Source organism: Sceloporus undulatus, chromosome 4 (assembly GCF_019175285.1).
Source record: "Sceloporus undulatus isolate JIND9_A2432 ecotype Alabama chromosome 4, SceUnd_v1.1, whole genome shotgun sequence".
In the NCBI taxonomy this organism is placed as follows: domain Eukaryota; kingdom Metazoa; phylum Chordata; class Lepidosauria; order Squamata; family Phrynosomatidae; genus Sceloporus; species Sceloporus undulatus.
In genome coordinates, this window is record NC_056525.1 from 202307992 (window position 1) to 202325780 (window position 17789).

A 17789-nucleotide genomic window follows, 5' to 3' on the forward strand; every position below is an offset into this window, starting at 1 on the left:
TCTTCCCACTTCTGAGAATTTTTCTAACTTTGTGGAGGGTTTCTCTTCTGATCATTAAAATATTTGTATTGTGAGTGTTAAGGTCATTATTTGTTGTTGTTGATGTTGCTGTTGTTTTTAAAGAAAGCAAATTAGCATTTATCTTTAGTTATGACTGCCTAATATATTATTTGGTCATATTATCTAGACAAGCACAGTGAAAGCAATTCTGATTTTGGGCAACTCTACTGGCCTAACACTTCAACACTGACTACTCGGTTGCGCCGCCTCATTACTGCCTATCAGCGTAGTTATAAAAGGCAGCAAATGAGGCAAGAAGCACTAATGAAGACTGACCGGCGACGACGACGACCTCGTGAAGAAGTAAGAGCACTAGAAGCTGAAAGAGAAGCTATAATAACAGAAAAACGTCAAAAGTGAGTTTCTTCAGACTTCTCATAGAAATGAGTGTCTTCTTTCAAGACAACTCACTTTGTTTGAAATAGGATCTGGTATCAAACTGAGATATGAAAACTTGCAAAAGCTTTGTGATGTGTTAATCTCTTTTTTTCTTTCTTGTTTTTTTTCCAGATGGACAAGAAGAGAAGAAGCAGATTTTTATCGTGTTGTGTCTACTTTTGGGGTTATTTTTGACCCAATAAAGCAACAGTTTGATTGGAACCAATTCAGAGCTTTTGCCAGACTTGATAAGAAGTCTGATGAAAGTTTGGAGAAGTACTTCAGTTGCTTTGTAGCTATGTGTAGGCGAGTGTGTCGAATGCCAGCCAAGCCAGATGAGGGTAAGTTCACTCATAACCCTGGCTGTAATAAATGAAATTACTAAATAGAAGCAGTGACATTGAAAATACAACTGGGGATACAAATAGGTTTTTTTTTTATATAACACCTTACCTTTTGTTTATTTCTCCATTCACATACTCTTTCCAGTTCACATAAGCATTCATCCGTTCATTCACAGTAATCACATGCAGTAAACTTGCTTTTAAAAAAAAAAACGATTCCTGATCTACACGTGTTCAAGCAAATATGATTAAAGCTTTTTTCAGGCCTTGTTACAAGAGTAGAAAACAGAAAGGATGAGGGAAGGCTTGCACAGGGATGTTGGGACAGAGCAGGAATGCTATATCCCTACATATCCTACTATAGGCTTAACATTATAGTATCATGTCTAATACATCCTTTCCCACCAACTACACAACTCGTCTGCAATTGGGCTTGTTGACAAAACGTCGTTCTATAACAGGGGTAGGCAACCTTTTTGAGCCGGGGAGCGGGTTGCTGTCCCTCAGACAACTGAGGGGGCCGAAGCCAGGGGGGAGCTTCCACCCTCTAGGGGCGGAGCCGCATGTCGGGGGCGGAGCTTCCACCCTCTGTGGGCCAGGAGGAGGCCTCCAGTGCTGACGGCCCCCGCCGGCTTTTTTGCCGGCCTCTGACAGGGCCCGAGGCCCCATCAGAGGCCAGCAAAAAAGTCCTAGAGGCCCGCTGCCACCACCGCGGCCCTCCAACAGGGCTCCAGAGATCGCACCGGGCCTCCTAGAGGCCCGCTGCCGCTGCCGGGACCCTCCAACAGGGCTCCGGAGATCGCACCGGGCCTCCTAGAGGCCCGCCACCATTTTGTTTTTTAAAATGGCTGTGAAGTCTCGCGTGGCCTTTCCCATCGTGCCCCGCAACGGGAAAGGTCACGCGAGACTTCGGCCGCCATTTTAAAAAACAAAATGGCACTCGGAGCGGCGCGGAAGTGGGGCGGCAATCGGCGGCAGGACCGTGCCGGGGCCGGTGAAAAGGCCTTGGCGGGCCGCCTCCAGCCCACGGGCCGGAGGTTGCCGACCCCTGTTCTATAACATTTTAACAACTGATGCAATGATTTGAGAGGTTTCATTTCAGCTATGTTAGTTATACAGTATCCCACAATTACTCTGATTCGTTCATGGCACGATACATACTTCTTATCCTCTCAGCATCTCTGTGAGTTATTTCAGGCTGAAGGAGATTGACTGTCTCAACATCACATAGTGAATTTCATGGCTCACTGGGAACTAGAATCTAGGTTCAACACTCTGTAACCACACTACATTTGTTGGATTTCTTTGATTTAGGGGTTTAATTATGACACCTCCACAATTGTAAGGTATCCTAGGTCCAAAACACACTGCAGAAATAATCCAGTTTTTGAGACCACTTTAACTGCCCTGGTTCAGTGCTAGGGAATCTTGGGAATTGTAGTTTATTGTAGCACCAGAGCTCTCTGACAGAGAAAGCTAAATGTCTCACAAAACTACAGTTCGCAGAATCTCCTAGCATTGAGCCAGGGCAGGTAAATCAGTCTCAAACTGGATTATTTCTGCAGTATATTTTGGACCCTATATCATCATCCAAAGCACGGGTAGGCAACCTGCGGCCCGCGGGCCGGATGCGGCCCAGCAAGGCCTTGGGACCGGCCCCAGCCTGGTCCTGCTGCCGATTGCTGCCGGAGCCTTTGGCCTCTCACGTGAGGGCGTGGGGCCTTTGGCCTATCAGGAGGAGGCGGGCAAGGGGGGGCAAGCGGCGGGCAAGGGGGGCAATTGTCTATAGAAGCCTCCGAAACATGTATTTATATTAACATTTATTTAAAAATCAGCAAATTTTTTAGCGTGTCCTCCATTTTTTAGGAAAAAGTGTCCTCCATTTGAAATTTTTGTCCTACATTTGTCCTGGTTTGTTTATTTATTTAATTTTTTAAAAAATTACTTAATTATTTATTTTTTGGCTTTGGCCCCCCAGTTGTCTGAGGGACAGCAACCCGGCCCCCGGCTCAAAAAGGTTGCCTACCCCTGATCCAAAGCATATAATATATGTATGCAGCTTTAGGATAATTTGTTTAGTTGTATTAATTTGAAATTGATGTAATTAATTTAAAATAAAGTAATTTAAAAACATTCCTAATATTGATAAATATTTTTTCTTCCTACAGAACCCCCTGATCTTTCCACTATGATTGAGCCAATCACTGAAGAACGTGCTTCTCGCACTTTGTATCGCATAGAGCTCTTACGGAAAGTCCGAGAGCAAGTTCTCCATCACCCACAATTGGCAGAGAGACTGAAACTGTGTCAACCAAGCTTGGATCTGCCAGAGTGGTGGGAGTGTGGCAAACACGACAAAGATTTATTGATTGGAGCTGCTAAACATGGTGTCAGCAGGACAGATTATCATATTCTTAACGATCCCGAACTTTCCTTTCTTGATTCTCACAAAAACTTTGCTCAAAACAGAAGTGGAGGAAATCTGAATGCTATGTCTTTGTTAAATCCACTGGGTGTTTGCTGTGGTCACCCAGCCTCTATTATCCCCTCCACACTGGTACAAGATGAAAAATCTGCAGAACAAGCTGAGGTTAAACTGGAAGAACCTGAGAAAACATCAGCCAAAGAAAAGTCTGGCAGTAAAGAGGAGGAGGAAGCAACAGATGTTGCATTAAAAAGTGATAAGGAGGAATGTGATGCTGAAGCTGAGCTTGGTCCTGTTAAATGTGAAATAAAAGACATAGAACTGAGCACAGAAGTAGATCCAAAATCTATTTCTGAGAAAGGTTCAGAAGATGATGAAGAAGAAAAACTTGAGGATGATGACAAATCAGAAGAATCCTCCCAACCTGAAGGTAATTGTGAAGAACAAGAAAATTGACTGAGAATACCACTGATTATACTTAGTAATGCCAGAGGTATTTTTTTAAACCAACAAACCAAAATGAGATCAAACATGAAAAGATCAACATTAAATTTGATCTCAAATCTTAGTGGGTGCACAGTTTCAGTAATTCAGGTCTTTTGTGGTGTTGTTGTTTTAAGACTTTCTCCCTTTGAATAACTCTCCATATTGAGTTCCTTTGTCTCCCTTTGAATAACTATTTTCATATGTTGGAAGCCACGTAAAACGTGCCCACGTATAACGCAGGTGCACTGTACTGTCTTACATCTGAACTGGATGGCAAAGCCATAATGTTAATTTACCAGTGTAATAAAAATGAAGCACAAAAGCCTGAAAGAGATTATCTGTCCTTTGACACTCTACTAATAAAGCATCCTTGAAAATCACACTTCATTTACACAGCAAAATAGTATTCTGATTCCATGTGATTTACCTGTAAATACATAAATAATTACATTTTGTTGATTTGTTTTATTTTCATATTTGCAGTCCAGGATTCACATGAATGAATAGCCACCATCTACAATATACAATAAATTGCTGATGAGACAAAATCAAAACTGCCATGACATTGTAAAAGTAATCACAAGCAGCCTAGTTTAGTGACTAATTCTTGCTTATTTATATTTCTCAGCAGGCATGATTTCTCAGGGAAAGAATTTTGATGAAGAAAGCAATGCGTCCCTGAGCACTGCAAGGGATGAAACACGTGATGGATTTTATATGGAGGATGGTGATCCATCCATAGCCCAGCTGCTTCATGAAAGAACATTTGCTTTTTCTTTTTGGCCTAAGGTTGGTTCAGCAAAATGTTTTCTAAACTAATTACTGCAGAGTTATCACTTCTGAAGATTCAAGTGCTTACTAACCCTGTTTAATACATCATGTAGTTTTTCTCAGACCACGGGGCAGAGTTCTTTTCAGAGGATAGAAGAGCTTTTCCAAGGGGAATATGGAAGGTTGCCATCTTTGCCATTTGTGGTTTTCCTAAGCTGAGTGTCCTGCTAAGAGCAAAACAACTTTTCACGCATGATAACAGTACAGGGAGGATAAAATACCTTTTTGTCTTCCAAGCCTTCCTTTGCTGCTGCCTCCACTGTTGTGTGTCTTCTTTTCCTCTATCCTAATAAGGTAGAGCTAATAGTGGGTCTCCGATGGTGTGACTGACAAGCCACTTAGTGGTAGCAGCTTTCCAAACTTTCCAAGTCAGACTTTGAAGGGTGCTACAAAAAGAAAAAACATCCTTGGCAACCTCTGCTCATGTGTAGAATTCTGCATGTAGTTTCTTGGATCCTGGCTTTATTCCAGAAACCGAAAGCAGAGCTTTTACACAGTTTTAGAGGCTGTATGCTACACATATACCACGCATTGCTCCTGTCAGGTCAGTGTAATACAGAAAATAATAAGGCTCTTTTAATCTTTAAGATCATGTATTTCCATGATGTCTGTTAGATTAAAGTGCATAACACTTAGATGAAGATATAAGGGAGCAACTCCTTTGGGGCGAAGTAAGTGAATACTGTTAACCTGAGCAAGCCTGGTGTAGTGGTTTGAGCACTGTACTATGACTCTGGAAACCAGAATTCAAATCTCCGCTCAGTCATATAAACCCACTAGGTGACCTTGGGCAAGTCACACTCTCTCAAGACTCTAAGAAAGACAAAGGCACACTCCTTCTGATGAACAAATCTTGCCAAGAAAACCCCATGATAGGTTCACCTTAGGGCCACCATAAGTCAGAAACAACTGGAAGTACACAACAACAAAGAATTAAACTTTTTTTTGTAGACAAATTATAATTGCATTATTTTCTTGTAGTCACAAATAACTTCTTTAGACAAAAAGTTTTTTTTTAATTTTTTTGTAAATGAATAAAACTGTGAAGAGTGATATTGTGCTAGTTCTATATCCAACTCCATCCTGTTTTCAGAGGGTGCTAGGGAGAAATAAAGTAGTAATAGTCTTAAGCTTCCTAATAACCATTATGAGGCCATCTGGTTTAAGGGGAAAAAATAACCCTTGCTGTAATAGGCTTATTCCTGGGGAAAGCAAGCAGCCAGCTGCAGCTGCTGAAGTCTGCTAGTGGTTTTTACACTGCTCTGCAGTTCAGGGTCTTCAAGATTGAGCTACCATAGTTCAGTAATCAACAGCTAATTTTGAAAAGTTGAGAGAGTTATTTGGGTTACACACATGCACACACGCATACATGTTCATTTTTAAAAAGTTCTCACAGAATGGAACTACTGTAGCATCATGTAACATAGGTTAAATATGTTTTAGAACAATTTAAATGAATGCAACAACATGAAGCAGTTACCAAAATAACAAACCTGACAAATGTAGACAGTACCAGCATTTATAATATGTTAATGATGCCATTGACCATAGCTGAAAAAAATAAAATAGTCTTCATTTGACACAAACATAAAAGATTGGGTGCTAAACAAATATTTTGGGGAAAGTAATGCAGCATTATTAAGTAATGATATCAAAAAGCCATATATGTGGAACATATTCTGAAAAATGTCATGGATAGTATCTGATTAGGTTTCAAACAACTGTTCTCTGCAGAGTGGAATACATTTTGTATTTGCCTAGATTATAACTAGGCTAAACTGTAATTAGAATTTTTTTTAATGTACACGCTTCAGTGGAACCTGAAGTGATAATGGGCGTGGAATGAAAATTGACATTTATTAGATGTCCCTAGGTTGGTGCCCATTTCATAACACTGAACTTTATTAATAGTGACACTAATGAGGAACCACTTCCTGGGACAGAATTACAGATGCAGCCTGTTGGCTCTCACATACCCAAGGCAAAGATGTTGAGTTACATGAATTATACTACTACTGGTTTAACTGATGTTCACTTTTACTGTATGTAGCCAACAGTGAGAGATGAAAAATTTTTTTGTCAGATGGTTTGTATATTTTTTGTTTTAAAAGGCTCATGTTGCTAGTAATTCTCTTCAAATTAAATGACACAATCTGTTCTCCTCTACATTATACATGTTTTCAGAGAAACCTGGAAAATTTTTCTGATCTGAAATTTCAGTTTTAGTTTTTAATTTTTAGGTTAAAATTGTCAGACTGCGTAGCCTGCTAAGCTGTATAGTGCATGGCCTAAGCTCAGATGGCTACTTTCACATGACATTCATTATGTATTATTTTCCTTTCTGCAGGATCGAGTAATGATCAACCGATTAGACAACATCTGTGAAGCAGTGTTGAAAGGGAAGTGGCCAGTAAATAGACGGCAGATGTTTGATTTCCAGGGGCTTATACCTGGATATACACCAACAGCTGTAGACAGCCCTCTGCAGAAAAGGAGCTTTGCAGAACTCTCTATGGTTGGTCAAGCCAGCATCAGTGGCAATGAAGATGTCACAGTCTCTCCTCAGTTATCCAAGGCATGTTTCCTTCTTTCTAATAACACACGGATGTCTAACAACAAGAGTCAAAAACAGCAGAAAAAACAATGTCATAGCTCTAAACCCAGTATCCATGGGGGAGATTCTGACTTTACTAGTTGAGGAACTAGTTGATATTCAGGAACATAGTGGACTCTTGATGGGGGAACCAACCCTCCCCCCATGTAAGGGAAATACCATGAGACCCCAGGTCCCGCAACGTACAGCCCGCACCATTAAGAGGGCTGGTGCTCTATCTGCATGACCTTGAGTCTGTGTATGGCAAGCCTTCATATGGCACAGGTGCACTGTAATATGTAGACTTCTTCCTATGTCCAATTATAATATATTGCACATACACAATGTGTAAAAAAAACAAAGATTATTTCATAACTCATAATGATATATGCTAATTTTTTTATTAGGAAGATGCACTCAATTTATCAGTTCCACGCCAGAGGAGGAGGCGAAGGAGGAAGATTGAAATTGAGGCTGAAAGGGCAGCCAAGAGGAGAAATCTCATGGAAATGGTTGCCCAGTTGCGAGAGTCACAGGTTGTCTCAGAAAATGGACAAGAAAAAATTGTAGACTTATCAAAAGCCTCACGAGAGGCAACAAGTTCTACCTCAACCTTTTCAGCTGTTCCTTCAAAGTTTCTATTACCTAATGTTTCTACACCAGTGTCTGATGCCTTTAAAACTCAGATGGAGCTGCTGCAAGCAGGTCTTTCACGCACACCCACAAGGCATCTGCTAAATGGTTCTTTAATTGATGTAGAACCACCTATGAAAAGGAGGCGAGGAAGAAGGAAAAATGTAGAAGGGCTTGATCTGTTATTTATGAGCAACAAGCGAGCATCATTGATGGCAGTAAGAAAGAAGACTTTTTGCTTGACGTTAATTCTTTATTATACATTATGTGAGGCTCTGCACCAAAGGGGCCCTTTTTGAATTTATTTGTATAAAAGATTCTGTCTTCTCAGTTCTCTGTCTTCATATTGAGATGCCTGTCAACCTACTTTAGTAGAAAAAATTCTGGTCAGATAAATAGTTTAAAATAGCTGAATTAAGTAATTTATTCTTCACACCTACCTCTTCAAAGCAAACATATCTATAGAAGATGAATTCTATTTTGTTCAACATGTGAGTTCATATTGAGTTGGTGTAATACAGTAATAGGAGACTGTGCTGGGCATCGGAAAAAATCTTTTTGAATCTTCTCTTTGCCCTGTATTTGCTAAGCATCCATTGTCAAATCATTACACCTGGGAATAATGTAGATATGGTGATAGTGACGTATCTTACAGTTTTTATGTAAAACCTATATCAAGGCAATGTACTTTAAGTGTTTTGAATATTGTGAAGCCATGTAAAAATTGGAATTGGGATTGTTATTGGTAAAGGGCTTTTACTTACAGGGTCCTTTCTCACAGCATTTCATATTTTCTACTTCACAATTTGAAATATTACTCCAAAAGAAAAAATAATGTAATTTCTTCATTCAGCAAACTTAATTATCTTCAATATAGAAAATGTTTATGGGTAAAGTACTGACACCTCCCATTATACACACTTTTTTTTTTACTTCAAAAGGCCCCTTGTTTCAGGAAGGACCTCAATCCTAAAGCAGAAGTTACTAGAAGCAATACTTCTATGAGGGACTTTTTAGAGTTTAAAACCTTCTGAAGAGGCTTATCCCAAGATGCATGAGGGTGCTTGAGGATCTCACAAAAGGGCTTGGTGCAGCATTTTGACACCCCCTGTTCAAGCACTTTGTGCTCGGTATTTTGATGTTGAGTAGTGGTGCATAGGAGAGATAAATTTGTAGAAACCAGTCTTTAAAATGATGGCTTGTATTTGGAATTACACATAAGTGGAGTGGATTTACTGATTTTGCTGGGTCTGCTTAGAATAGTCTGTGTCCAAACTTGTGTTTGAAAAACAGCATGTTCTTCTGATTACCGTATTTTCCAGTGTACAAGACTACTTTTTAGCCCAGGAAAATCTTCCCCAAAGTCGGGGGCCGTCTTGTGTTATGCCGGAAAGCCCTGGGTCCTAAAGAGAGCCCTCGGCAGGGAAGCCTTCTCTCAAAGGCAAAGGAGCGTCCTCCTCCGTCCTTCCCTCCTTTGCTTTTTCCCCTTCCTTCCTTCTTTCCTCCTTCCTTCCTCCTTCCCTTCCTCCCTTTCTTTCCCCTCCTCCTTCTCTCCCTCCTTCCTTCCTTCCCTTTTTCTTCTGCTCCAGCCTGAGAGCGAGGCTGGCTACAGAGCAACCAATCCTTTGGAGTCACACACTCACAGTTTTCAGCACTCAGAGAGAGGGCTGGAGAGTGGGCGCACCCCACCCTTAGAAAAGGGTTCTCTCTCTTAGCCCCTGAGTCCCTCTGAGAGCCAGGCTAGAGCACCAATCCTGTTTGGATGGAGTCACACTAACAGCCAATCAGAGAGAGGACAGTGGTTGCCCCCCCCGCCCTCACAAAACTACATTCCCAGGTTCCCTGATTTTTCAAGGGAATTGCTCCACACTTCCAGATCCCAGCCCCAGGATGAGTCTACAGCATAATCAGTGTTGCCAATTTAAGTCCACTTCTGCAGGTGCATTTGGATTTAATAATGATAACAATAATGGTGATGCTGATGATGAGAGATAGATCTTGTAGCACCTTTGAGACTCACTGAAAGAAAATTGGCAGCTTTCCTAGACTTAAGCGTAGTTCCTCAGATGCATGGGAATTGTAGTTCATTGTGGCACCAGAGCTCTTTCTCACAAAACTACAATTCCCGGGTTCCCTAGCACTGAGCCAGGGCAGCTAAAGCGGTCTCAAACTGGATTATTTCTGCAGTGTGGATTGGACTTGAGCATTTTTAATACCAAGGTCCAAAACACACTGCAGAAATAATCCAGTTTGTGACCATTTAACTCTCCTGGCTCAGTGCTAGGGAATCCTGGGAATTGTAGTTTGTTGTGGCATCCAGGGATGTACCAGGGGGGGATCTGGGGTCCGGACCCCCCCCCTTCCATTAGAAAAATGAATGGTGTGTGCTGCTGCGCCGCCGCACTCAAGCCCCATTATAATGGTGGCACTTAGTCTGGACCCCCCCCCCCCCCCTTCCTAAAATCCTAGCTACGTCCCTGTGGCATCAGAGCTCTTTCTGACAGAGAAGGCTCAATGTTTCACAAAGCTACACTTCCCAGGGCTCCCTAGCACTGAGCAAGGGCAGCTAAAGCAGTCTCAAACTGGATTATTTCTGCAGTGTGTCTTGGATCCAACTCAGGCTGCATCTTCATTCCAGAGACAATCCAGTTTCGTACCATTTTAACGGCCATGGCCCAGTGCTATGAAATCCTGGGAATTGTAGTTTGTTGTCACACCAAAGTTTGCTGAGAGATAAGGTTAAATGTCTCAGAAAACTAGAATTCCCAGGATTCCATAGCACTGAGCCAGGGCAGTTAAAGGGGTGTCAAACTGGATTATTTCTGCAGTGCAGTTGCAGCCGAACACATTTCTATTTGGCACAAAGCTTCCTGGGCTTTGATTCCAATAGAAGCCACTTGAACTGCCATGGCTCCATCCATACAGAATCCCCGGGATTTGTAGTTTGGAGCAGCGCCCCCCCCCGGCATTCTTTGGGCAGAGAAGGCAAAAGACCTTATAAAACTACAAATCCTAGGATTCCAATAGGATAGAGCAGCAGCTCTTAAAGTGGTGTCAAACTGCATTAATTCTAAAGTGTAGATGCACCAAGAGGAAGGGCGGGAGGAGTTGTTGAGGCGGGTGAAATAATGTTGTGTATGCTGTTATTTCAAACGTGGAACACACTCCTTCCTCAGAGTGTAGTGGAGTCTCCCTCCTCTTCCCCTTCTTTTCTTCTTTCCCCTTCTCCTTTTTTCTCCTCCTCCCTCTTTCTCCTCTGTCACTGCTGTTGTTGTTGTGTGCCTTCAGCTCCTTTCTGACTTATCATGGAAGAGAGGCGTGGTCTTATACTCTGAGTATATCCCAAACACTCTATTTTAAGTTGTAAATTTGGGGGTCGTCTTATACGCCCAGTCTTATATGCCGGAATATACGGTATATAAATATCTTGATTTTCAAAAATCACAGAATTATCTCCAAATCATATGTCAATAAGCAACTGTGAAAATGCATAATTCTTACATACTAGACTTTCATTCTTAGGGCCCATGCAACATTCCTTTTTCCATACATGACACAGGGGAAAGCCCTGAATATTTGGATAGATCTAGGGTGGAGAACCTATGGCTATCTAAATGTTGAAGTACATCTCCCATCATGCTTCACCATTGTCCAGGCTGTCTGAAGTTGGTGAGGATTAGGTGCCAACAGTTGAGAGTTTCCCAGCTCTGACTTGGCCTGTAGTAAGATTGCTGTGCATATGCACCTGAATTTGCAGGATTAATTTACAGTTGTGTATTACAGCTAACAGTAGTCCAAAACACTGCAGAAATAATCCAGTTTGCGATCTCTTTAACTGCTCTGGCTCAGTGCTAGGGAATCCTGGGAATTGTAATTTATTATAGCACCAGAGTTCTTTGGCAGAGAAGGCTAAGTGTCTCACAAAACTACGGTTTCCAGAATTCCCTAGCATTGAGCCAGGGCAGTTAAAGAGGTCTCAAACTGGATTATTTTTGCAATGTATTTTGAACCAATGTTTAATGGCTAGATGAGAAACCTGTTGGACATGTATGCTTTTAGAAGGCATCCCTGTTGTAGTAGTGTAGCATTCTGTTGAATGTTGAGACTGATGTCCACGTTTTGCAGGACGATGCAGAAGTGACCAAAGCATTTGATGAAGAACTGGAGGCTCCCCCACTGAGAAACATTCCATCTCCTGGACAACTGGATCCTGACACTCGCATCCCTGTCATAAATGTGGAAGATGGTACCAGGCTTGTTGGAGATGATGCTCCCAAAAACAAAGATTTAGTTGAATGGCTTAAATTGCATCCCACATATACAGTTGATATGCCAAGTTATGTACCAGTAAGTGGATGTTCATTTAGCTTGAAGTTTTGTCTTATCTTTTCAACTTCCAAAAGCATTACTTCTACTACTTTTTCAAGCTGTTAGTAAAACATCAATGTCTCTGTATTACATATTTACATGGCTCCATCTTGGATTTTGTTTTAAAACTTTGTTTTAATCATTGTTCGTTTATTATGCTTTTCTTTTATAATGATACAGAATGAAGAAATTTCAAGTATTTTGTAAAATTCAGATATAATATATGTTGTATTAAGCCTTATTCCAGCTGTAAAGTGCATTCTCAGATATAATGGATTTCTTTATTGTAAAGATTGACTGTCTAGTGAACGGATCAGTTATTTTTACAGATTATAAAACCCCAAAGTAATCCATTATTCCTTTTTCTTTTCCTAGAAGAGTGCAGATGTACTGTTTTCCCCATTTCAGAAGCCGAAGCAGAAACGACACAGATGTCGAAATCCTAATAAACTGGATATAAACACCTTAACTGGAGAAGAGAGGGTTCCTGTTGTAAATAAGCGAAATGGCAAGAAGGTATTGCTTTGACTACTTACCTCTCTCACTAGATGCTGTTTTAAACTACCCCTTAAATTTCACTAGTCCACTTTTATGAAAAATGTAATTAAGTTGACTTAGATCCTGTCAGGTATGCAGTTTTCTTTCACTTGTATATCATTTAATTCAAAGTTTTTATATAGAATTAATTAACCTAAATGGTGAGCTCTTCCATCACAGGCAAGCCTCTGTCTGGACAGTCTGGAAAGCGGTTTGTGGGGGATGCTTTAGTCCTGGAGTGCCTTCTTTAGATTCAGAGTAGAACTAGATGCCCCCTTTTAACCCCATGCACATGGGCATTTTGAGTTGCAAATTTTTAAAGATGTTTGCAAAATTTTCCCCATTCTTAATTAATTCCATGTGATTGAATTGAATTGTTGATGTTTGTTGATGTTAACCACCCTCGAGTCGATCTCGACTCATGGCAACCCGGGGAATGAGACATCTCCAGAAACCCCTATCCTCTACTACTCTTCCCAGTTTCTGCAGATTCATACCCATGACCTCCTTAATTGAGTCCATCTATCTAACATGTGGTCTTCCTCTCCTCCTAATTCCTTCCACTTTTCCCAACATTTATTGTATTTTCTAATGAGCCGTGTCTTCTCATGATGTGACCAAAGTAAGACAGCCTCTGTTTAATCATTTTACCTCTAGGGAAATTTCAGGCTTGATCTGCTCTAGGACCCACCTATTTGTTCTTTTTGCTATCCATGGTATACTCAGCACTCTGTTCCAGCACTATATCTCAAATGAATTTATTTTCTTTTTGTACATTTTATTAATTGTCCAGCTCTCACACCCATACATGGTAATGGGGAATCCAGTTGCTTGTACAGTTCTGACTTTTGTGCTTAGTTGTATGTGTTTGCTCTTTAGGACCTTTTCAAGTTCTTTCATAGCTGCCCTGCCCATTCTTAGTCTTTTTCTGATTTCTTGAATGTAGTTCCCATTCTGATCTATGTTTGATCCCAGATATAGAAACTCTTTTACTATTTCTATTTCCTCATTGTCTAGTTTGAATTTATGAAGCTCCTCTGTGGTCATTATTTTTGTTTTCTTTATGTTCAACAGTAAGCCTGCATTTGCACTTTCTTCCTTGACCTTTCTCAGTAGTTGCTGTGGGTCTTCAATGTTTTCTACTAATAGCATGGTGTCATCTGCGTATCTTAGATGGTTAATGTTACTTCCTCCTATTTTCACTCCTCTTTCTGTGTCCAAGCTTGATCTTTGTATAATATGTTCTGCATACAAGTTGAAAAGAGAGAGTGACAGGATGCATCCTTGTCTTACCCCTTTGCTAACTGGGAACTATGCTGTGTGTCCGTGTTGTGTTGTAACAATTGCCTCTTGTCCCGAGTACAAATTTCTCATCAGGATTTTTAGATATGTTGGCACTCGCATGTTTTTAAGGACTTTCCGTAGCCTTTCATTAACCCTGCAGTCAAAGGCTTCACTGTAATCTGTAAAGCACATGCTGATTTTCTTTTGGAATTCCCTGGTGTGCTCCATTAGCCATCATATGTTTGCAGTGTGGTCCCTAGTGTGTCTTCCTCTTATGAAGCCCACGTGGACCTCTGGGATTTCTCTCTCCATGTATGGTTGGAGTCTATGTTGCAGAATTTTGAGCATGATTTTGCTTGTGTGAGATATTAGTGCTATAATCCTATAGTTGCTGCAGTCTTTTGTGTCTAAAAAAAAATTCAGTAGGTTGTTCTGATTGTCAGCACTGTTGGAACCTTTTTGTAAAATAATTTGATAACTTTGATAAACTCCATATGAAACAAGCATAACATATGAAGTGTGGAGCAAGTTTTCTTTTCCTTAATGAAGTATTAATGTATTTTATTAGATGGGTGGAGCTATGGCTCCACCAATGAAGGATCTACCAAAATGGCTGGAGGAAAATCCTGAATTTGCTGTTGCCCCAGACTGGACTGACATTGTCAAACAATCTGTAAGTGAAACCTGTTTCTGAATAGAATTTGATTAATTGATTATTGCAGTGAAATTTTTTAACATTTGTAGTCTGAATGCTTTCAAAACATGTTTCTCCCCGCCCCATGGGACAGTTTTTAGTAATCCAGAAAAACATGGTGTTAGAACTCTTCTATGTGATCATTAGTATCCTGTATTAAATGCAGGATTAATTATTCAAAGTTGATTATGGACTAAATTTACACTAATAATAGACCCTTGCATTATTAGCAAGTCTCTCACAATCAAATGCACTTTATTTAAATTATGTATATATTTCCCTTTTCCTCATAATTTTCAGGCATATGTATTGAGAAGTCTCTCTTTTTTAAAAAGCCTCAAATATAGCAGTTGTCAGAAGACTAATGCTTCATTTGCCCAGATAGATGCAAAGTTTTATCAGTTAATAATACCATTGAGTTGTCTTCAGAAAGTCTGAGTACCACCTGCTTTCTTTGTGAGTTCTGACTCAAGACAATCTAGAGTTTTCTCAGCAATATTTGTTCAGAGAAAGTTTGCCATTGGCTCTTTTAAGCAGAGAAAGTGAGACGTTCCCAAGATTGTAGTTTCTTTTTCATGACTGAGCGGAGATTCAAACTCTGTTCTTTCAAAGTCCTAGTCCAACACTCACACCTTGAGTTTACAGTGGGTTATTTTGCTTGATGATATTTTGTATTATGAATAGTGATAATTAAAAATACAGAATCTCTTTGCTAAATAGCCATTTTAAATTATAGCTATGTGAGAAGAGAAGCTTCATCTGAGATTTTTCTGAGGAATACCTAGAAATATGCTACTGCCTGGTCCTTTAAAAAAAAAAGGAGCTATACTGTCTAAGGAAGATCTAATTCACATATTATTGTTTTTCCTGTCCTTGATATTGTACATTTTTTTGTGTAATTTGGGCAGCATTGTACTAAATGCTTAATTTGCAGGTTTTCCCATAAGCAGAATCATCACAGCATGGAATTTGCTTTCTTCCCTTATTCAGGGTTTCGTTCCAGAATCCATGTTTGACCGTCTTCTCACAGGACCTGTTGTGCGGGAAGAAGGAGCAAGCAGAAGAGGGAGGAGGCCAAAAAGCGAAATTGCCAAAGCAGCTGCAGCTGCTGCTGCTGTAGCATCAACTTCGGGAATTAACCCACTGCTAATGAACAGTCTGTTCGCTGGAGTAGATCTCACAAGCCTTCAGAATTTACAGAACCTACAGTCTCTCCAGCTTGCAGGTCTCATGGGCTTTCCTCCAGGACTAACGACAGCTGCCACTGCTGCTGGAAGTGATTCTAAAAATCCAGCTGCCATGCTGCCTCTAATGTTGCCAGGTATGGCAGGGTTACCCAACATGTTTGGACTAAGTGGATTGTTGAATAACCCAATAACAGCTGCTTCTGGAAATACCACTATGGCTTCCAGTCAAGGAGAAACTGAAGATGGCACTTCAAAAGTTGAAGAAAAGAAAACCGAGAATGAAGAGGAGAACAAAGACTCTGAGAAAAGCACAGACACGGTTTCTGCTACTGACTCAGCCAATGGATCTGTCAGTGCAACTGCTGCTGCAGCCACTGCCACCACCACAGCTAACACTGGATTGCCTGCCAACCCTCTGACCTTCAATCCTTTTCTTCTGTCTACCATGGCTCCTGGCCTGTTCTATCCATCTATGTTTCTACCTCCAGGACTGGGAGGATTGACACTACCTGGTTTCCCAGCATTAGCAGGACTTCAGAATGCAGTGGGCTCCAGTGAAGTGAAGGTTACTGATAAAACTGAAGGACCTGCTTTTAAAGATGAAGAAAATCTAGAGGGCAGTGATGCAGAGGAGAGCCTTGACAAAACTGCAGATTCCTCCGTTTTAGAAGATGAAATAGCACAGGGTGAAGAATTAGACTCACTTGATGGGGGGGATGAAATAGAAAACAATGAAAATGATGAGTAAGCAGTACTCGTTACTGTTAAAGTATTTTAAACTTTTGACAAGTGGTAGTCCTACTGTTTACACTCACAGTTAATGTCCATACTTAGTTTTTATAAGCTGTTCTGTAACATAGTGTAGCAAACAAAAGTTCAAGTCATGTTATACAGATGTGTCAAAAGGTATCTTGGTCATTAAGTATTGTGCAGTGCATTATTTATTATCCCTAGGAAAGATGAAATTGAGAGGTGATCATGTCTTTTTAAGGAAATTGACATAATGCTCTGCTTTTTTCCCTTTTGGTACCATTGGTATTATAAAAGCAGCAATTTGTAATAGAGTGGCACTAAATAGAAGGAAGTGTTGCTTAAAGGAAGTATGAAGTTATATATTTAATTTTTTATGTTTATTTTTTGCTGTGAAGGTCAAGATGAAATCTACCATACATATCATTCTTGCGCATCATTTTCACTGTATGGGAGTTCTCTCATGCACATATACATACACACATTCTCTGACAATCTTCATGATAGTGTGAATGTCTCTCTGTCTTGAGACACAGCAATAATAAGGCAGCTGTTGAATGTGAAGAGTACCTTTTGGAAAATACCCACTGAAAAGGTTCTTGCAGGATAAAACTACAGTTAAATCGTCTCGTGATCTTGTAATGCACTGGTAAAACAAAAAAAAAATTAAATCAGGTACCTTTTTTAAATTAAAGGACTTTGTTACTTTAGCCACAAAGCTAAACAGATTACCTCAACTCTAAACTAGCCTTGAAGTTTACAGACATGACTTTGTAAATGTATTTGTTTTTCTTGTTGTGATGTCTTTTTATTTTTTTCTTGAAGACTGCTATCATGTAAGATAAGATGTAAATTGCTGCCAACTGTAGTAATGATGCTTTTAATAAAAGTGACTCATGATACGCAGAAATGTAATTTATAGAATGTAGTGATTAGAAAACTCACAATCAAGTTTGCTATTTTTCTGTATTCTCAATAGAAGCAAATATATCAATGTGTGTCCCTCCTTGGTACATTTAAAAAAAAAAAACCCTACAACTTATTTTACCAGCATTTTTGTCCCTAAATATATTGAATTGATGGTGTGTGAGAAATAGACAAGATGAAACATTCTGAGTTATATTCATATTATTCTATTCAAGCTAATGCTTACGAAAGACTCAAAAAACCCTGCATTACTCTCAAAAGGGTTTATGAGACTAGGAATACTTTCAAATGT

General features: G+C 40.1%; 1 protein-coding gene across 1 annotated transcript in view; it reads left to right on the forward strand.

Moving 5' to 3' along the window:
- The window catches only part of CHD7 (chromodomain helicase DNA binding protein 7), a 190702-nt gene extending 173217 nt beyond the window's left edge, over positions 1–17485 (forward strand). The window contains exons 31-40 of the mRNA XM_042463426.1: positions 188–416; positions 571–779; positions 2951–3637; positions 4322–4482; positions 6872–7099; positions 7525–7968; positions 11876–12097; positions 12494–12634; positions 14508–14612; positions 15624–17485. Of these exons, the coding sequence (XP_042319360.1) occupies positions 188–416; positions 571–779; positions 2951–3637; positions 4322–4482; positions 6872–7099; positions 7525–7968; positions 11876–12097; positions 12494–12634; positions 14508–14612; positions 15624–16568 (3371 nt within the window). The 3' untranslated portion in view covers positions 16569–17485. The remainder of the gene's footprint in view (positions 1–187; positions 417–570; positions 780–2950; positions 3638–4321; positions 4483–6871; positions 7100–7524; positions 7969–11875; positions 12098–12493; positions 12635–14507; positions 14613–15623) is intronic.
- Positions 17486–17789: the final 304 nt, after the last annotated feature.